At 38.5% G+C, this 22,752-nt stretch overlaps 1 protein-coding gene across 6 annotated transcripts in view; it reads right to left on the reverse strand.

Annotated features, from left to right (window-relative positions):
- Positions 1–22,752, reverse strand: part of LOC104355570 (neuroendocrine protein 7B2) — a 45,842-nt gene that overhangs the window by 3,914 nt on the left and 19,176 nt on the right. For all 6 annotated transcript variants that reach the window (XM_042790857.1, XM_042790858.1, XM_042790854.1 and 3 more), the window contains 3 exons: positions 11,122–11,271; positions 8,143–8,255; positions 2,580–2,633 (listed from right to left, as the gene is read on the reverse strand). In XM_042790857.1, coding sequence (XP_042646791.1) covers positions 2,580–2,633; positions 8,143–8,255; positions 11,122–11,271 — 317 coding nt within the window. The remainder of the gene's footprint in view (positions 1–2,579; positions 2,634–8,142; positions 8,256–11,121; positions 11,272–22,752) is intronic.

A 22,752-nucleotide genomic window follows, 5' to 3' on the forward strand; every position in this document is an offset into this window, starting at 1 on the left:
TCTTTGAGTTTAAGCCCTTGGGTTTCTCCAGATTTGTAGATGCTATCATTAATACTTAGTCATAGCACATAACACCCCTTTTGCTTTCTTCTATTATTTTTTGAGTGCTTTGCCTGCTGCAAGTTAAAACACAAAAATATTAAGAATCAGAAATGAATGTGGAAGAATCTTTGGAAGTAAAACTAACACTAATTTGGTGCTTTAAATTGTTAAAAATAAGACACATGTAAATGATTTGTTTGTGTTTGTTGAAAGAAGTTCTGTTTAATGTTAATTTAGTGAAATTCAGCTGTTGCATAAACTTCTAGGAATTATTTGAAGATTCCTAGCAAGATTAATTAGTCTTATTTTTGGAACGGTACTTGCTTGCTACTTTTAATAAAGTAGAAGAAAATGAGAATACATAAAAATTTGAATCCTTCTCAGCCGACAAAAGAAAACATAAAATATAATGCAAAATTTTTGGCTGATTCGACTAAAAAAATGTTTAATCCTATACAGCTGTGTAGAATTCAAAGCAATGTGGTTCCCAAGTACCTTTGTGCACAGCTTCAAGCCCACAGCAGTGTGACTCAGTGATTACAGCAGCACTCCTGTCATGTCCGGGATATTAGATTCTGGACAGGGCTATGCTCACACATAGAAATTTTAAAAAGGGGGAGAACTGGTAGTTAAATTAGAGGTAACTGGAGACTTCCTTGTCTTGCACTGCAAGGGCTGCCAAAAAATAAAAACAGTAGCAAATGGTAAAATACATACTTTTGCTATATATACAGATTATGTGTATGTATGCTTGTATGTGTGTTTATATACATACATATAAATATACGGATATACACACAGAATATGTAGTATTGTAGACTCTAGTAATGCCTCTGGGACTGTTGCACTACAGCTTCATATAGACACAACGCAACTACTCTCCACAGACAACCCAACTCTCCAAATACAATTTGCTTTAAGCTAAAATTGGGACATTCTAACCCAAAAGACCAATCTGTTGGCAAAAGTTGTCCTCTCTAAACTCTCTGTCTGTGCAGAAGGGCATGGAGGAACGGCAGGGACTGCAGAAGGCAGGAGGGGAATCCTGTGGGCTTTTTGGTTTCTGGAAAAACACACTCTGCTGCTGACAGCTCGAGGTTACCCTTCTGCTGATAAAGTGAAAATTCTGAATTGTTCATTAAAGCATTAGTAAAACAGTATTACTCACAAAACAATAAAATACTATAAAAGATAATGAATTTACCATTAAAGTGACATGCCTGTGCTAAGAAAAGAAATCTGCTGCTTCAAACTGAAGCTTCACATCCAAAATTCTGGGTTACCCCTGGCCATGTGGCTGTCATGTCTCTCCAGCTATTATTCCTTTTGTATCTGATGATGTCAGTCAGCACACAGACAGAAAAATTATTTATTTTTTTCTCATGTATATCTTGCACTAATCCTTCTTTAATAGGCTATTTTAGCTATTAATAAATAATCCACATAACAATTTCCAGAGTAAATTCTACTTACTTTAGGGTTGAAATCAGGTAACTACCCTTTTTTCCACTAACAAATTTAAAAATCAAATGTAAGCAGAAGGCAGATACTAAGCTCAAGATTGATGATTAACTTATGGTTGAACAGTGTTTATTACCAGTGATGTGTGAACTGGTAAGAAATCAATTAATCTCCCTTTCTAGCAAAGACTTTAGGTTTGAGAGTTAAATAAATAATTAAATAAATCATCCTCACACGCTTCAGTTATTTTAAACCAAATTTACTTCATTTACAATATAAATTGTGCTGTCATATTTTGAAAAGCTACTTTCTGGCAGAGAGGTAGACTTATTTCTTGTGAAAAAAAAACAAACCAAAAAACAAACACACACATCTATATATACGAGCAGTAAGGCTAAAGACTTTGACTCTGACTGAAAGTGATTTTTTTTTTTATTTGTAAAAGCAGGGCTGACACTCCAAAAAAGAGAGATGATAGTGAGATAGGGTGTGCAGTGGTTCTCTGTGATATGTGGATTGCTTTCCTCCTTGTTTCAGGGGCAGAAAGATGAGAACCTATTTGTCTTTGTCTTCCAAGCAAGTGGGACACAGAGATAGGAGTTCAATCTGAGTTAAATCTAAGTATGTAAGTGGATCAAATTACACCAGCTAAAAACCCAGTTGTACTGTCATTGACACCCAAAAACATACTCACATGTACAGATAGTGGTAATTTATTTTACCAATATTTTTAGTAGGAAGCTTTTAAATGCTGTTTTAAAGACACAAATAATTTTAAATGGCTTTATGCAAATAGGATCAATTTAAAAACACAGATAATATAAAGTTTTAAAATTAACGCTCTGTATTGAAGTGCATCTTCTGAAAGCAACAGGCTATTTAGAGAAATACATCTGGTACTTGGTGGGCAGCCCTGAAGCCTGCTGTAGTAGTTTATCACAGAGATTCCCTGACTTCATGCATTATATAAGGTATAATGCAGATGCATTAGACTAATTCTTCATTTCAACAGAATAATTTAAATTCTTATTAGTTCTCTAGATGATACAGGGGCTATAAAGTATTCTGATAATTACCCTCTTTCTTCTTTTTGGACCACCATTAATCTTCTCAAAGAGTAAATTCTTGCTCTAGAAGGGGAAAAAAATGCAGCCATCAATTTCATGACACTTTGTTTAAAATACTATTTTTGCTGTTAAATATTAGCAAGTTTAGAGGGGGTGTGCAGTTTTATGGGAAAGATAAACCACAAATAAATATGTTCCTGCTAACGTTTTCAGTTCTTCAGGAGCAGTCACACTCTTATCAACAATTAAAAACCCAGTAATTTTCCACTATGTTACATTATATTACCATCTGTGTTCAGCCAATAAGTGCTTTGAGTACATGCTAGTATAATGATATAGACTGGATGCTCTCCATCATGTGACAAATACATATATATAAAAAAAAAAAAAAAAAAAAAAAAGAAAAATAAGAGTGAAAGGGAGAAGAAACTGGAATCCTGCCTCTGTTATTTCTTTCTATACATCTGAGGTGACACAAGAAGAGAAGCAAAAAATATTTGCTTCGCAAGGGATTTTCTAATTCTTTTTAAAAACTGCAATCAGCATCATTCCTACTGTTTTGTTGTCTTTGCTTATTCCCTTCCAGATATCAACACTTCCCAGTGCAAAGTTCTGCTGAAAGGAGTTCAGCGCCAACTCTTCCTTTGTTTAAGTAGTGCCCTCAATAAAGTTTCTTAAAACCATTTGGTCTATAACATTTTTAATGGCAAACCTTTTAAAAACTGCCAAAAACATCTTGGCAGAAGAGAAAGTTATGATGATGAGAAAAGAAAAAAAAAAAAACAAAACACAAAAAACCCCCCTCTGACCATAGTTTACATAAGTGCATCCACATATTGTTGTATTTCATACAAGTAGTGAATTCTAATAAAGTCTGGAATAACACACACATGCTCAACACATTTTGTTTCAATTGTGTATTATGAAGAAAAACAAAACCAAACCCTAACCTGAAAATGGAAGGAGAGAAGAACTACATGTATAAAAGCAGAACACTGTATAAACAAGGCCATTAATTCTGCTATAAACAACTGACCTAACATTGATTATATAAATAGAAAGTGTAATTCTAGCGCGAGACAAATTCACCAAACACTTCTACCCTCTCTGCAGCCTTGATATGAGAAAAAACAAACATTTTCAAGTGTTACAATGAAATCTGCCAAAATTGTCTGTTTTGTACTTCTCGTGTTCATTAAACCCCAAATTCACAAGGACTATCTCTTGCCCAACCTCAGTTATTTTGTCTGAGCTGTGCCAAAAGGGAACAGAGATGAAGTTGGCCAAGGGAGACATTCTTGGCTAGTCATTTATGCAAACTCACTTTGGGAAAACTTAAATTTAACGTTTTAAAGAAACCCACGGATGCGTAAATTATTCTTTTTAGGAAACAAAGCACCGCCGAAGCCTCTCTTTGTAAACTGTTTGACCTTATACTTTTCACAAGAGGAAAAATAGTGTTTCTGAAATAAAAAGAATTTCATTACTATTGGAGCTAACATTTCTGTCACTCAGGAAAATTCCTTACAACTGAACTGTTCCTGCTCAGGAAGGTCGCATTTTGTTTAGTCTGTTTGAGAATGTTTTAAGACCATAACTACTATTTGAGCATTATGTGGAGTCCAAAGCAAATGAGGTTATGGAGCATAAGCTGAAAGCGTGCTTGTACACTCTCAATCCTGAATATACATTCCACTGTGTAAAGGCTTGAGCTTATCACCCACCAAAATTTTCCCGTGAAGTGCTGACCATCCTCATCTGTCACCTAGGAGTTGCTAGAAATGAAGGCACAGAGTCTCTCCAGTTAAAGATACACCTCATATGGAGACACACTGCACACGAATTGCTACTTTCCCTTCACTCCTAGAACTTCCTTTGCAGCATCCTGGCTATTTGGGATAGCGTACTACTGGTTGGGACTTGAGTGGGAGAAACTCAGAAGTTAAAATGATTACAACCAGCTAACTAATGCCAGAGAGATTTATCCTTAGATCTTTCAGACTTCACTGAAACTTCTTGAAGTCAGTAATAATCCACAGCTCTGTAATCTGGACCTGAATAATTATTAAGAAAAATTGAAAAGGAAAATTGCATTGCAAGGTTGTACTCTTTCAGAGGGGCTTTTTTTCAGTCAATTTAGTCTTATCAGGAATATCAAGCATGAAAATTTCTATTACACCAAGCATACTGCACTAAATTAAACAATCTGTACTGTCTGAAGTTGAAGAGGGGGACCAGACCTACCATAACCTTTCCTAATAATGCCCACTGCCATCCAGATATTTAACAACATCAGTTAGTAAAGAAAGATGCACTTAATGTTGCTCACTATAACTGGAGTTGGAATAAAATAAAATCTGAGTGACCAGTTTCAGGTTTCCATTAAATTAGGAAGTCATAGATGGTAACTTCTTTAACAAGCAGTTTAACTTTGATGAATATTTTTATCCCTCCTTCCCATTTGCCTTTCTTTGTACTGTATGTACAGCTCCACTGTAGCTGACAAGTAAAACTGGCATTATTCCTACCCTTAGAGTGAAACGTTATCCATTGCTTCAGTAAAAATAAGTGCTGCTGGAAAACATAGTTACTTTTAATTTTCTATTTGTACTGATACTGGTGTCAGAAAACACAGCTGAACTTCCCTCCTCTTTTTTAGTTCTACATGTGGTAGTGGTTAACACTTTGTGTTTCAATAAATAACAACTTACATATAAGTGGTTTTTAGTTTTGTACTGTAAATTGTATATTGTAAACTATCATCATGCAAGTCTTTCTGGATGCCAACAACACTTCTCCAGACCATCTAAAGAGTCAAGTTGCAAGATTCAGGAAAAAAGTCAAACTCAAATGCAAAGTACCTGTCTCCTTCAAGGAAAGGTCTGAACTGAGGGGATAAAAAGGCCCCAGAAATCTTAGAAACTGTAGTTGCACATTACGGTAGAAACCTCCAAAAGTCTCTCATCTTACTATTCCCACTGTCCCCTCTATGTTTTCCACATATGAGGAGAAAAAAACAGTCTTTGCGGCTGGGGTGGAGAGTATAAGCTGTGTATCTCACCCTATAAACAGGGTCTGTTCCTGAGACTTCCCATAGGAATTCCATGTAGATATATGGAGACTTGTCCCAAAGACAGGAAAACTCTTCCTCTTTCTTTCCTCTTTTAGCCTGGTATACATTTATCATGATTTATGTATTTGTATCTTCAAATGCATTAGCAGTATTCAGACAGAATATTTAGCATCTACACAGAAACATACGCTTTGCTGTATAAGACAGTTTCTAGACTTTTTTCGCCCTTATAAAGTGTGTCTATTATCCACAGGGTATTGCAAAGGTCCCACAGCTTTGCAAGCATAAGAGTCTGTCACCAGAACAAACCAACCAACCAACCTGTTTCTTTGCCATTATTCATGAACAAGCAGGTCTTTTTTTTTCTTTTTTTCTGACCTGCTAATGTAATTTGGGCTTTACTGTGGTTACGCTAAGGAATGCGTGCTGGCTCCTCGAAAGGACAAAGCAGTGGGAACTATAAGACTGCCTCAACCGCTCCGTGGCAGGAAAAGGCAGGGGAGAAGCTCCCCGGGGAGCTACGAGCACACGCCAGCTCGCGTGGCTCCGGGAGACACGCTGGCTCCGAGGGCTCCCGATGGTGGTGACAGCCTAGTGTCCTCACAGCACACAGGAGTTCGTGGAAATGCCATCTGTAAATACACAACCAGTACAGCCCCTGGGGCGTCTGGTCCTAGGCTCTTCCACGGCAGAAGCAGGAATGGGCTGCTGGGGGGCAGAGGGGATTTTGGTGGCTGGGGGCAGTGGGAGGATGAGGATGCACACGGTTATCCGCCCGGCAGCCCACAGTCAGACGTGTTGGTCATTTACAACCTAATCCAGATGACAGTAAGTGACTTAAAAGATCTGATCTACTTTATCTCTCCTTTATAACGTCTCAAACAGCTAACTTTTAGAGTACCTTTCTGCTGTTATTATTCCAGAGAGATAAAAATAACAAAATCAACCATAAAACCAGATATCGTTGTATTTATCTTTTTAATGTGTAGTAATATACAACGAGGAGGCAATTGGGGCAATTCTCCTGGACCTCAGCAGAGCATTTGCTCATGCATGTTACCAGCTGTTTCATCTCTAATTAAAAAGATCTGGAGTTGGCTATGCTGCAGCTAGATATGATTACTGTTTAGTACCTAACAGTCTGTTTTAATCTATGCATGAGCAGTTTTTTCCCCTGAATTAGTACTGATGGATGGAGAAGTGCAAAAAGGCCAGTATTGACTAATGATTACCTACCATTTGTTAAGTATATATTTTGCTGATGACAACACAGTATGTACACTTGATTCTGAAATATTGCTATATGCCAAAGATTTACAGAAGTGCTTTCACAGTCTTCAAAATGGTATTATGAAAGTAAATTACTTATGAATAACAAGCAAACTAACAGCATTATCTGGCATAAATAAGAAAGTTCACCATCTGCTGTTTTTAAAATTAAAACCTTTGATGGTAATTACTTAGAATGCAGTAAGTTTCCAAAATTTGGATTTTTGGCATGATTCTCTCTAGAAATTTAGCATTCACATAAGTAATTAAGACTATAAATCTTACACTGGTTTGATTATGAACGATGAATCATTGTCTCACAATTACAGCAGGAGAAGAGGCGGCCAAACATGTCCATTTATCAATATATGCTTACAGAGCACTAGTTAAGGGCAATCTTAATTAAAGTGTTATAACAATATAAAGTGAGATTTTATTATTTACTCTAGAAGCATAAATTATGATCATTGTTATTGTTTTCCTGGCGCCTGGAGATGGATTTGGGATTGGACATTTAACTGATGTAATCTAAGATTAAGCGGCAGAGCTCTCTTTGGAGCCTCTAGCCTGCAGAAATAGCCTTGCTGGAGTTTAGTCCTTGTACACTCAGAGCAATAGTTTTGCCCTTAGTGCAGCTTGCTGTATTTATTATATGCAACGTGTAAAATAAGTTTTCATTATAATACAGTAAGCAACCTAAACAGAAGAAGCAGCAACACCAAGTCCTCCAAAAATCCTTAAACCAGAGAGGATTCCTTAGAACAAATTGTCTGGACCTAGATTTTTTGAAGGTGGTTAGGCACTGCTGCACTCCATTATATTTTTTTTTTTTTTTAATTTAAGTAGCTGAACACTGAATAGTCACTGAACCTGGATAATCTTTCAAATTAGGACCCTGTTATGTTTTTTTATGTTATGCTAATTTTGGTGACAAGTTCATTGTAGTTTGAAATTTGTTTTGTTGCACTTATCAAGCACATACATAGTTGACATGCTTTGGGACAGTTAATAAGACAAAGAATTCTACTCTATTTTTATGGGCTTTTGATCAATCACAGGTATTACTTCTATATTTTTAAGGGCAAATTCACCTTTTTGAGAAGTTTCCCTTAGGGTGATAACTTCTCCAGCAATAAGCACAATATTCTTTGTGGTTTCATAGTATAACCCACACAGCAGACAATACCCAGATTCACAGGCAACAAAAATAGGCAAGCAGCATCTACTCACCCACTTGCTCATGTTGGGATAGTCGTGCTCTGGATCAAAAAGGTGTTGGTGCAGCTGGTATTCCCTGCTGAACTCTGCTGTGTCTGGGGTGTTTTCTAGACACCCATCATCAACTGCAAAAGTATGGTAGAAAGCACTGAGGGCTTAGTAGCTTTGAAACAATATGTGCCACAATAAACAGCAAACTTCTTAAATAAAATTACGTAATTAAAGAAAACCCCCAATATTTAAAGAACTGGACGAGTGGAAAATATCAGGTATTTTTTTTTCTTTTGAAAGAAGTTTGTCAGGATATAGTTAAGTATTTTTTTAAAAAAACACAATGAAACCTCAAAACTAAACAAAATTATTTTCCAAGCTCTCCCCCTCCTTTTTTCTTTTTTTTTTTTTTTTTTCATTTTGAATTAGTGATTGAGCTTGATTTTACATAAAACTGCATGTTACTCATTTTTAAATGCTCACAGGAAGTTGTAGAAATTGAAGCTCATGGTAAAAAAGTTGTGAGCAAGGAGCATTTCCTTCACTGAGCAGCAATTCATGGAACTCCATTTCTGGTTTGCTACTTTGTTCAAAATGGCTGAAAATCATTTATGCATCATAAGCTCTCGTAAAAATGCAATGTGGCAGAAGTTTTATACTGAAGACATTTCTGCATATTGGTAACTAAACTGATGGGTCCAGAAAGATGGTTTTGCAGACAGTGTCACATCAAGGATAATACTATTTTAAAAATTAGCTTATGGACTTTTAACCAAAATAAGTCATCTTTAGATTAAACAAAGCTTCAGCAACTTGAGGCCAGTGTAGCTCTTTGGATAAAGTCTGTTCCTGGACCTTCCTCTGCTTTGTCAGTGTGGGGAGCTTGCAGCCTAAGCTCCTCTCAGACATACCCAATGAGATCCCACCACCCAGGGCATGATGCTGGGCATCCAGGCAGCTACATCTGCCAGAACACAAGCGCTCCAGAGGACATAGCTGTGGACTGTCCCTTCTGTCCTTGTGTGATCACCATGTAAAAAGATTTGCAGGTGGATTATTTTTTTTCCTTAGATGTGGGAAACAGTAAAGACATGACTTAAAAATTAGTTGATTCGATGACCTGAGAAGGTTATTGCAAGTCCAGCAGATCCTGCTTTCTATCTTTTCTTCTTAAAATGAGGAAAAAATTAAAGTTGCATACAGGGGAAAACTTACCACACTGGCTAAACAACTCGGAAACCGTTAAAGTTAACTACAAGCACTTCAAAATTATTTCAGTCTCAGCATGGACAGGGTCACCTCTAGAGAGAAGCAGCTGACAACAGAAATGTGGCAGACTTTCTCAGAGCCTCTATGTCTTTTGGTAGAAAACACAAAAGGTAGCTAGACATATGTGTGCCCTCTGCAACTACTAATCCAACAGTCTTCAAGCTCAAGTGCTACAGGCTTATGTATTCCCGCTGTGGAATGTGCATATGTAGACAGTGACTGGAAAAATTGTTTTCCATTAAGCAAATCCACAGACCTGATTGAGGAAGGCCTCTGGTAATTTGTATGCATAATACAGTTACCACTTGAATTTCCATTTAAGGCTCTGAAAAACATTTTACTCTAATCCTAGCAGATACTATCTTCACTACAACAGAGCCATTTATCTGAGCGGGCAGCACTTTCCTAAGAATTCCCACTGTGCTCAGATCTGACTGTATGAGCTTAACTAACAACTTTTATTTCACCTAAGATAGAAAAATTGAAGGGATTTTCAAAGGCATTTCTCTGGATGCCAGGTTTTTAATTTATTTATCTAATCACTAACAGAAATCTAATGGGAAAGCACAGAAGATAGAAAGTCTGTGTGTGTGCTGGTGTATGAGAAAACCTAAACCCATCATTTGCAACCTGTCAGACAACAGCTATACTGAATAAAATGGAAGATTAGATATTGTTTCAGAAGAGATGCAGGTATCATCACCAAATGGGCTGTAATAGAAAACAGTAAGAGAGGACTACTCAAAATTTTGTCATATTTTTGAATGAAATGTAAAAACACTGCAAAACTTTTCATGACAAATATTTATTTTTTGATCAATTCTAAGCTAGTTAGAACATTTTTTAATAAGAACACAGACAACAGTTTTGCATTATCCAAATAACATAAAAGACTAAACAGAAAAGATTTTGAAAGGATCTCTTAGCTCACAAATGAAAAATGAGAGAAAAAGAGTGCTCATTCCCAGATCCAACTCCCAAGGCAGCCAATGGGTGTTTTACTACTACTTTCAGTACTGGAAGTCATTCCTTGGCTCAGATGACAGGAAAAAAGATCAATTCCCTTCGGACACGTCTGTATCACGCAGACGCAGTGGTGCTTCAGCGATGCCCCGGCACTGGCCACCCGGCTGGCTCGGTGCCGGCGCAGCAGCAGGCCGGGGGACGTGGCGGGGGCCGGGGGCACCCTGCGGCCGCACGGCTCCTCGGCCAGAGCGGGCCTGCCTGCAGCGTGCCGGGTGTGTCCACGCAGCTCTCCGTTTCTTGGCACGGATGCACCCGCGGTGAGCTATAAAGCCACGTGGATTGGAGCCAAGGTATCTTAAATATTGACTCATGATCTGGGTTGGAGATCAGGGCAGACAATTTCATTCCTCTTGGCACGATGAAAGTCTCTAACATAAGGGTAAATCTCATCCGTACAGAACAATTTTTTTCAGGGGCCAGCCTAAAAATGAACTCCCTCAGGAACAAGACACTATCATAAATTTCACTACCTACTCTGGGGTCAAGATGATTTCTTCCATCCAACCTTCTCTAGCAGTCATACAGCAATACAGAAGGTGCACATATTAAAAAAATCTCATCTAAAACACCTGATTGATCAACAGTTCTGCTCCTGGGATAGAGAATGAAAGAAAACATCCATTGCTGATCAAGTGTTGTACTGCCTAGTACAGTGCTGAAAGACGTACAGTGAAGACAGAGGGTCGAAGGCTAGAGCAGAATTACCTGTTTTTCCAACAGGGCAGGGATTTGGAGGATCAGGATATCCTTGATCTTCACTGAAATCCTTTGGCACATTATCTCCTGTCAGCTCAGCCACGATGTTCGGGATGTTGCCATAAGGACCCAAGTGCTGGAGACCCTCATGCGCACCACCTAGCAAAGACAATTTACACATACGGTCTTTTAACAAGATTAAAAGTGTAAGTGCCTTAGTTGTTTCAAGTAATCCAGACTTAGATTATATATATATATATAATTGTTATAGAGACAGATCCAAGTTTAGATTTCAAATGTCTCTTTTAGAAACGTAACCCTGTGACCTAAATCAGATAACTCGGGTAATGAAAAATGAAACTAGGAAAGAAAATCAGACACTTATTATTAATCTGAGGGTTGTTTTTTTCCGTAACTATTATAAGTTATAGGTAAGAAAATGCAAAGAAAAAGAAACACGACAGTAATGGAACTTAATACATTTACTGCACAATCATCTTCAGTCACTGTTCACTGTAGCAAGTAATAATTGAAGAAGATATGGCAAGACAGCATCATGACAAGAAGATAATGACGCTGTAGAAAGAAATAATACTATTTGCTCAGCCTAGAAATAAATTCATAAATTAACTCATGTGAGGTGACCCAAGATATTACAGCAAATTTGGTTGTATACAGCTAGGAAAATGATTTTTAAATCAAACCAGTTCTTAAACGCAAATTTCAGTTTCCTGCAGTAATTGTGAAAAGTGATTAAGAGTCCATATTGTTGATGGGAATACCTGTGCATGTGCACCTACACAGTAGTCTTTAGGGTATGAAACATCACTTTCAGTGTCTTTTACACCTTTACTTAATACATCAGTTCTAGTTGCAGGCTTTTATATTTGCCCTGTGAGACTTGGAACACCATCACTGCAGGGTTGTAACAACAGCGTGCTGCAGGTTTTATAACTCAGTGGCAGAGGACATGATGATGGGGTCCCTGTTCTTTGGCAAATACACACAGAAGTGGTGTGCTACAGCCTTCTTCCATGCACCTCAGCTTGGCCGCCTTGCCTTTGACAGGTGGGGCCTTCCACTAAAGGTTTGGGAACCAAACTCAGGCCATTCTCTCTATATGCCTCTCTACAAACATTTATCTGCTCCAGATCTTTGCTGCATACATTACTGGCCAAATGCATCTACAGGCTAAAGCCCAGCTGCCTGTGTAGTTTTTCAAGTACTATTGTACAATATTCTTCCGAATTTCAGGCAAATAAAAACTGAGTTTAAATCACGCTCTTTTTCCCTGCCACAAGACAGCCAACACACACACTGCAGCAACAGCTAATGTAGTTATTGAGTACTGAAATGGTTTTGTGGCAGCAGAGCAAAGGTTTTTTTTTAAAAAAAAACTCTATAAAACGAGGGACAACAACATACAATCAACATATAAATTCCACCAACAATGAATGAGAAGAAAAGGAAATTGAATGATTGGAAAAATGTGAGTTTAATAGTGAACACAGACATGACTCTTTGGGTAAACACCACAATCACCATTTTATCACCAAATAGTCTTATTTTCAATTTCTAAAATTTTCATAGATCTGTAAGATTGGAATAAAGCTTCTGAACATGAAATCTACTCCAGAAGAATCATTCAAGTACTCCTGTCCCAATTTACAAAAGAAATACTACCAGCTTGAATCATCTTTTTTATAGCTAGGCATTGTAAGTTAACAAAATAATTTTCAAAAATTACTAACAGAAGGCAGTCTTGACAAATTTTGTATTCATTTCAATGTTTAGAAGTGGTAGTTGAGTCAAATTGTCTATATTTTGCAAATAATCAGTTGGAAGCTGGTATTATAGTACCAAAAGCAAGTTAGTCTATAAGCATATATATTTCAATTTTATTTGCATGATGGACTAAAATCTAATCAGTGTGCTAATTTTCCCCCTCAAGTACAAGCTTCTTATTCTGTAATACAGTAAAGTTTTACAGATATGTAAGAAACATAAAAGTAGCCCTATAAAAAATTTGCATCTGTGCTATATGAGGTTTTCCCTTGTAGCTGACCATGAGATCTGGTACTAAAACCAGAATAGCGTTACAGACACTATGAACGTTATGATACAGTTATAGTCCATAGTCAACATAAAGATGATGCTTGTAAGAACTGCACAGATTCACAATAATGCTATGGTGATGAGGTTAAAAAAATGTATAACATACGTTTAAACTAATGTCATTTAATCTAATGTCTAATGTATAGCATAAAACATTTCTTTTGTACTGAGCTTCTTCACATGAAGATTGATTGCACATATGTACTTAAAAGCATCAGGTTATGATTCTGCTGTAAACTACAGAACCACATAATCAATACGTGTTTGAACATCATGTATACAATGCGGTTCACTATGGGACAATCCATCAGATAGAAGCATATCTACGCTTACATGTGGTGCAGACCTCTTGGCACCAAAGCTCCATCCATAAAGAAAACAGAGGTACTTAGCAGGCTCCAGTGTGCTATATATACATGTAAGTTTAAACCGACTGCCAAGAACTCCCTTGACTGAATACAAAACAATATTTTTATATTAATATGAAGGATTGTTTCCTTTAGGTATAAATGTCCAGGATGGTTTAAGGGGTTTTCCAAAAGAGCTGGAGACAATAGCACCTGCTCTGGTGCCGTAATTTAGCACTCGAGTGATTTAATAGCATTATCAAATTTCATTCCTTATAAACTCTGATAAATAGTGCACTGTAATAATAAAAATTAAATGCTATGAATGTACCAAATAGAGGTATTATGTAATTCACAAACTGCATTAGTTTTGATATTGTAATGTCACTGATCTGGAGAAACATATTAGGATTAAATACACAGCAGCTACCGAGTCAAAATATTGTGATACAAACATATACAGTCAGCTACAAAAATAGCACAAGAGAGGTCTCTTGAACCTTGAGGCAGAGACTGAAAGAAAAAGATGAGACTACTAAATATCAAGGAACTTTTCATAATTTCAATAAAAAGAGAAGCATGAGAGACATCACTGTTAAATTCTTTGAAATTGGTCTAGCAAAAATCCAGAAGAACAGTACAGAGAACATTCTTGTACTGAGAAAGAATGGGCTATATAGGTCTATGTTTTTCCCATCTCTCCTTACTTCTTGTATGAACTGGCTTTTGTGTGCCACACATTAGCAAAAACACCCCTCCAAAATAATCAGCTGCCTTTCGGGTCCAGGATTTCTGTCTGAGCATGTAGTTATTTTACATCCCTAATGGATAAACTATAAGTATTAGGTCTTTTGGACTGAGGTCAGTATTTTCATAAGTAAGTTTTGGATTTAATTTAAAATACATGCATATATGTAACCATCTTCTGGCACTGGTCTTGACCTGTTGCAGGGTGGAAAACAAAAATAGAACAATGCCCCTCCCCTTTCCTGTAATTCTGAAAAAGTGTTTAATCATCTCACCAACTGCTGGTACCCTCTCAATTAGAGATACTTGGAATGATTAAAAATTTAAAGTGCACACATTTTAGCTCATTTTTTTGTAGGAGCAATACTATGTCTATGGGTGAGAGGACAACACAACCACTCCATTCTTGGAGAAAAACAAAACAAAACAAACAAAAAAACACACAACAAAAAAACAATAGGAAAAGCAAACACAGAGCAACTAGTTTCCTGTCAGTATTGAATATTCCCCCAATCAAACACATCCAGTGGAAATGCTGTCAGTTCACTGAAGTTCTAGTTGCTGCTACCCATCTATTGGTAGCATAAAGCACAACTGAAACAACTCTGCTCTCAGAGGCAATCCTCCATATCAAATAGAAATAGGCAATGCTGCCCCGCAGAAAAGTAATTTTAAGAAAGTCAGTGAGAATGGATTTTCAAAAGTATAAAACAATTGCAGAACATTTAAAAACACATAATGGGAAAAATTTGCCTTTCAGTCTGACTGGATCACTTGCCCACATCATGGTGTAGATAGGATTACCACACCTCCAAATTCAGAAGAGAGGTGGTTTAGCCAATCTTAGCAAGGAGATACAAAACAGAAGAGATCATGAGTATCTGTTGTGAGTAAATAAATCCCAGATCCCAAATGAACGCCCTTTACTTAGAGAGTCATGTTAGATGTCCTAGTTTTAATATTTTTCCTCTTAAACGTCATGAAGGAGATTCTTAAAGTGTCCAAGCCCTTTCCAGATGCACAGAGAAGTACTCCCCCTGAGTAAGGATTGCACCTCTTATGATCTTGAGCTGTACAAAACTCTAAGCAAATATGAGCTGCAAGGGAAGCCTGGTATGCCTTATCCCATTTGTGTTAGATTCCTGAACGAGTTACTGAGAGATTAATCAGAGATGCAATACCATCTTTGCTACTTTGCAAAATCTTTTGTTAACTAGACTATTAGTTCTTATCAGTGGGAAAAATCTTCAAAATTATTTCCAGTGTCCTCTCTGATAAAGAGTACGCTCTTTCTCGTGCCACTGTGGCTGCTTTCCATACTATCCTACACTCCTGTTCCCCGTCATCTTGATCTATCTACCTCTGCTATGTCACTGTCACATTCAGAAGTGATGTCTCATCCCTAATCAAAGGAAAGTTTGGCAGAAGGCTTTCTGGCGTTCTTGTGTCTTAAAATGGGACACCATCCACTAACCTCCTTTTTCCTTTTGTTTATTATCTGCAAGACTCCCCACCATGTATTCTGATTAATTCAAACTGTCAAAAAAATCCTGTATGCAAAAAATGCATTTTCATTTTCCTTACTCTTTCTAACATCACTAAAAGCTTTACAGTCTCAATGTAATTTCCCCTGTGCATCTTCAGCTAGACAGTCCTATCCTGGTTGCTGAGATTAAGATCAGGAAATGAGAGGCACTGGAAAAATTATAAATGAACACATTTTGTCTATTCCATGGAAGCTGCTAAATAGGAGAACGGGGAATGAGAAAGAGCATAGGAGAACCAAGAATGGAAAAATGCAAACCTAGCCAACTTCCTTAACCATTCAAGAGCATGCCTTGGGAAGCCTAAGCAAACTACAGCTATATGTAGTCAAGCATCCCAGATTCCAGAGTCAGTTTGTCTTCTCCTTAATGACATGAAGTTTCTTAAAACTATGAAGATTAATTTTCTTTTTCTCTGCAGAGGGACAAATCCCTTTGAACGTGTTTTCTAAAGCCTTAAGCACACACATCACACAATTACCAACCTTGCTTTCAGTAAATAATTCCATTTTATCCCATATTTTAATTACAAACAATACAAATATTTATGATATTAAATACTTTTGTTGTGAAATGCTTAGGACCAAAGTAACGCCCATGCCTCTCTCACAATAAATTTAACAGTAGCTTATATTCATTATTCAAATTGTACACACAATAAAAAAATCCAGCAGCTCACTTGCTGACAGAGCACAAAAGCAATCTTTCATGCCTCCCTTGGTTGCACAGTCCTCTAATGGACTACATTAACCTGCCCTTCAGTCCGAGCAGAAAGCTTTTGCACTTCGCCATGCGGATAAGCTTATCCTTCTCACGAACGCGGTGCAACCTGCCGCGCGCAGCAGGAGGGCCCCCCCGGCGCTGACCGCCCGCAGCAGCGGCGTCGGGGGAAAGCACACCCAGCCAGCAACACCCCTGCAGCTCCCGCAGCATCGCCTCGCCAACGGCCTCGTGTGCGGCGCGTGGCCCTGCGAAACGCAGCCACAAAAGGAAGCCGGTGACCTACTTTATCCCGCGAAGGACGGGGCACTATTTCAATCCTATAAATGTAAGTGTGCCGATGGAAAACTGGAGCACTTTATACACTGGCATTGATGCCAGCTGCATGAGAAGCCCAGATGCTCCGTCAGCATCAACATACTTGCAGAAAAAAAAACTCCTTTCGCTCCTGTAATGTGAAGCATGGAGGCACCAGAATTGTCCAGAACGGGACCATGTTTTCTGTCTACTGCTCCACTGAACTTCACAAAGTTTTCCTGTTTGTTTCCCCATTCACATTCATTCAATTCCATTTTCCATGCAGATGGCTCAAAGTCCCAGCTGGTTCTTCAACAGAAATGTTTAAAAGCTTTGCACGCCTGTCCGACAGCTGCCACCAGGGTAGAATTTCTTACTCCCCCCATGACCTCATCGTGAACAAGACCAGTGTGGGGCTACAAGGCTCCCAAGTCTCGCCTTTGGTGAGCTGAGAACCTCACAGCTCCAAAAGCCAAGGCCTTCCTGGTCAAAACTCCTGTCAACACGGCCCGAGTCAAAATGAGGTGTCTTTTGCACTTGAATAAAGGCACACAATGAAGATGCAAGAGAGTGGTGAGACGAAGAGCCTCACCAGGTAAGACCAGGCCCAACGCTGCTCTTCGGCGCTGCAGCAGGGACTCGGTCCAGCTAGCCTGATGTTAAAGCATCCCAAGGGGAAAGAGCAGCTTCTTCCTCCCTCCTGTTCAGCAGCTGAGAACATTCCTCTTCTCATTCATCCCTGCAGCAGCTGTGAGGGCACTGCTGAAAGCACGCACAACAGGAAGCAGGGAGAGAACAGCTCTGGAAACCTCCAGAGCGTGCCAGAGATCCTATCATCTGCACACAACACCACAATCAAGAAAAGCAAGAACCTCTTCTTTGTCTAGACTTCTAAAATATCTTTTCATAGAACCAAATAAAGTAAAAAAGCTTTTCTTACCGTAAGTTAATTTAAAATTCAGGTGGGAGCAGCAGAAATGTGTATGATTTTGAGAACAATCACAAAAAGGTATAAATCCTAACTAATGTGCCCAAGGATTTATTTTATGCATGTGAAAGACAAGCAGGGAAAAAAATCTTTGGAAACAAAAGCTCATCATAATTTGGCTGATCTTCACTGGCAGATGGACCATATTCTATTGCTAGATAAAATTTTACAGTTTCATATTAAATTTCAATATACCATCTGCCAACATCAGAAAACAGAAGTACTATAAAGCATTAGACAATACAGAACTATCATATTCCCTCTCCTCCTCGGGTTTCTTACCTCTCTTATTGGATTATTTCCCTCTAGTAACATGTACAAAAAAATAATAGTGGCTACAAATCCCATTCTAATTGATTAATTACCTTTAGGTACATGTGAATCTACCTAATTCTAAATCCCTCCAGACCTGCCACCTTTCTTCCCTGAAGAAGTCCCATCTCAAGCTGCTTTCTCCTTCTGTGGCATCCTTTAAAGATGACTTTATGAATAGCAGTAGTAGTCTATACCACATAACAGTGGTTAGTATGAGATTTTAAGAGCTGAAGTCACTTTATCTTCTTGGTTCCTTAGAAGAGGGATGTGACACCTGCACTCCCTCCTGCATCCACGAGGACTGGTATACGTACATTCTTTCAAGAAAAGGTTCAAAGCCTCAAATCTAAATAGGTCCCTTAGCCAGACCCACATGCAAATAACAAAGATCAAGAGAGAAACAGAGATTAATACACTTTTTTTATAGCGTTCCCCATTGACTGACTTCTGTGACGAGCACAATGGTTTTGAGAATTTTGTCTCCCTCTCCCTGGACAGACTGAGGAGACAGGCACAGTGCCTGCACACCTCCTGCAGCGCTGGGCCGTTGAGGAAGGGCACCTCCTCAAATTCAGAAGTGGCAGAGCCCACAGTGGAGACACCCACAGCCGCTGCTGGATCCTGCCCTTGCTCCTCAAGAGGAAAAGTTGTCCCACACACTGAGGTAACACAATACCACCTCCACATAGCAATATAAACATCAACTTTGTTTTTTTATTATTCACTGCTTGTCATGTCTTATAAACTCATATGGAAGCAAAGATATTATGGGCCAATTTTTCAAACACTTGTCTTTCATAAAGAAGAAATAAAGTCATACCACCTCACTGTTTTCCTGTTTGTGCAGTTACAGGTATAATCATTCTACATGCAATTTCTTCACAGAGCTGTGCCATATCACTTAGTCAGATAAGGAAAATCCACTGTAAACCACCGCTGTCATTTGGCAGTGTCGTTTGGCACTGTCATTAGCTTTTAAATTCAGGAATTAACTTTCTAAATCGCCTCTCTTACGACATGCACCACTGCTTAACACTCAAATTCTGGTTATGTTTGACATTACAATTTGGGAAATAAAACACAAAGAAAATGATAGGTATTTTCAGTCAGATCTGTACAAATCCAGATGTCTACCATATAAATGCATAAAAAGGTGTAGATTTACCATTTTTATTTTAGGTTACAAATTTGAGATGTCTGTGTCAAATTTTGAAATTATATTTTCTGGGCTATTTCAGTAATTTGCAAAAAACCCCCAACAAACAAACCAAAACAAAAATACCCTGAAAGCAGAGACTAGTAGAGTAATGTTGGGGTTTGTTTGTTAAACGTTAGGCTCGTAACGCAGCGTTTGATTAAAGTCATGTGTGCTTCAGCAAAAGCAGTCCCAATGTGAATGTAACTTTACGCTTTAACTGCAGCAGGACTTTCTCTATAGAACAGATACAATAATCCAAATCCCCAATGATTGTGTGGTCTCTTTGCACTAAATCGAGGGTGCAGAGCAGCCCTGAAGCTGTGGCATGGGCTGCGGGAGGTCTGGCCCAGCCCGGTGACACGCTGCCAGCCCGGGGCCTCCTGCACGGCTGGCACCGAGGATGCAAACCAGAGCAAAGAGGACGCAGCCACCCTGCTGCCATGTTTGCTGACCCCCAGATGCCGCACGCCCGTGTGTCAATGGCTGTTCCTTCCAGGCACCCAAGGAAGTCCAAATAAACGCGGGGGTGAGTATAGCACATGCTAGCCCAAATGCAAATGGGAGCAAAAGTAATTTCTGTACTAGTTTCACTGAGTGCATCCGTAAGCAAAAGTTTTGGTAGCTTTCTAAAAAGATTTTAGCATCCTTGTAGCAAACAAGTAGCGGTCCTGCAGGTATGTTACAGGCCAGACAATGAGGTAATCCAGCACTGCCTGTCTTTGTTTTCTTATTAGGAAAATGTAAACAGAATAGATATTATTGGCATGCATGAGTAATCTGCATAATTTTACAGACAGTGAATTTCATGCAAAGTGCTATTTGTACAGAGCCTGTGCTGACAGGTCACTAACTACCAGTTGTTAAGTAGAAATATTAGCATAATGTTCCAAACTCTACTGAGTTTTATCATCTGAATCGGGCAAACAATAACCACCTTTTTCTAAAACAATAAACAGGTATTTATTTCCTTTCAAAATAATCAAATAAACCCCAGCCTTTTCTCAGTAGCTATAAGCAGTATTTGCAGGAGAGACAAAAGCCTCCCAAAGAGGCATCATATTTTCTTATTCCTACAAATGATGATTTAAGAGACATCAGTTAATGTTATCACTGAGGTTGACAGCATTACACCTCTTTTGCAGATTGAAACCTTCAGACTCTGGGCTGTCATACCAGCACCTTTATCAACTGTCATCTCATATGTTTTTAAGAAATAAAAGCAAACCAACCAAATCAAATACAAACAAACCAACCACCCAAGAGGCTTTCTGTTGTACTGAACTGTACAGAAGGCAATGAAAACGTAAGGAGATGGTATTTGCAAAATGAAAATAGGACTTCATATTTCCCCACATGAAATTAAGTGCTACCAACTGCCCTAGCTGAGCTACTGGTGCCCCCATGTGTTTAAGTGAGATTTTACTGTTCTCCTGTTCATGGAATAATAATCCCGAAATTTGCCTTATACACATACTCCCTTCCCCTCCCCCCAAAATCCCCTTAAATATTGGCACAAACTTAGAAAAAAATCCATGTGGTCTCTTACTTCATAAGCTCCCTGACAGGCAGAAAAAATAATTTCTGTGTTTTTGAAATGTTGATGGCATTTCTTTACTTTATTCTTTTATCTTCTACTAACATAGATACAGCCCCCTTTTTGTCTATAGAAAACCTGAATATAGCCCAGTAGTGCTTGTACAGTATTTTAGTGATAAACCTAAATAGTAACTACAGAAACATAACTACTCATTAAAAATTCCTATTTTGCTTTTCTATGTTTTCCCCCCTCTTTTTATTGATGTGACTAAGTAACTCCAATATAGCTTTCTGAAAAGATAAAATAACAAGGAGAGCTAATATTATTAGAGAAATTAAAGTACTTAATACGGGTTTATTACTTTTGGGAATTGAGGGGTGTACAGAGAGAAAAATCTATGATGTGGTCAGCAAAAAACAGCTGCTCCCATGATACCACCTCGTGTGTTAAAAATGTCTTCGCTTGATGCTCATCACGCAGGATCTGTTTGGCTTCTGCCGTGCTGACATGCCACGCACCATCTGCCGGCTGAGGTACACAAGTACAGGGAATCAGCCAGCAAATTCCCATTTTTATGATATATTTATCATTTGAACTGCTTCCACTCAGCTAACAGAGCCCTAGCAAAGGTGGAGGAGCCGTCCTCCCCAGGCAGCTCTCTGCCGCCGAGAGAGAAGAGCCACCGCGCTCACAGCCCTCCGAGCTCTCCCTGGGTCACTCACAGGTTGAACCTCGCAGTAATTTCTTGGTAGATTAAACTCTTTGTTAGGCATTTTCTAGACTCTACTCCTATTTCAGCATCTTGACCTGAGGTAACAGGTAAACTGACAAATGAAAGAACCCCATGTATTTATAGATTTCAACACAATAAAAGACAGCAACTTCTTTCAATTTCAACAAGCTGTACCTTTTTTTTTTTTTTTTTTTTTTCTTCTATACATCAACAAGAAAACCATCTGGTCACTTAGGAAAGAACACATGCTGATAAATGTATTTTCTGAAAGTATCTGTCTTTTAGTTGTCTTTGGTACAGAGTAATTTTGTGACTTCACTTACTACAGTCACGGCAGCCCCAAGCCTTTTTCTTTTCTTTTTGGTGGCTAGGGGAAAGACAATGTACAGTTCTTTGCAACACACCAACCTTCTGGTTTTTAGCATTTTAAAGTCAAAATATGATGATTAACACCAGAAAAAATGTAGATAGCAGAGCTGGAAAATGGGCATAATTAGGAAATCTGCTTATGAACTAACAGCACTAGTATTTTTGTTACACAAAATTATTAAGATCTTATTCAGCTGGAAAAGGTTATTATAATAATCACTGAAATTTGCAAGCATTTCATTTTAGTCAGGCTGCTTGGATAAACTTGTCTATATTATGGCAGCCTAAATTTGTTTCCAAATTCCAAAGCCACAAAAATTATTTTTTCCTGACAGCACCTCGTTTGCAAGCGTACACATATAATGGGTAAAATCTTGGCCTTTTGAAAATCAGTGATACTTCTGGAATCCTGGCTTGGCTGAAGCCAATGGCATCCACAGCTATCAACACTGCTGCAGGTCTACACCACTGGGGCGATTTCTGACAAAAACATTCTGTTAAATAAAACAATTTTCTGTAGAAACATACTAAATTTATTCAGCTCTGACTAATAAACTTTTTTTTTTATGCTGAGATGCAGTATCTGGTCAAAATGAGAAACAGACTCACTCCAGAACAGTCAGTGGGTTGATGATGAAGATGCTGCCATGGGATGAACCAGGCTTTAAACTGTCTACATTGGTCACTGCAACCTACAGACTGAAAGATGGCTGGAAGTCAACACCCTTGG

This window comes from Tyto alba, unplaced genomic scaffold (genome assembly GCF_018691265.1).
Source record: "Tyto alba isolate M040663 unplaced genomic scaffold, T.alba_DEE_v4.0 Super-Scaffold_18, whole genome shotgun sequence".
Lineage (NCBI taxonomy): Eukaryota > Metazoa > Chordata > Aves > Strigiformes > Tytonidae > Tyto > Tyto alba.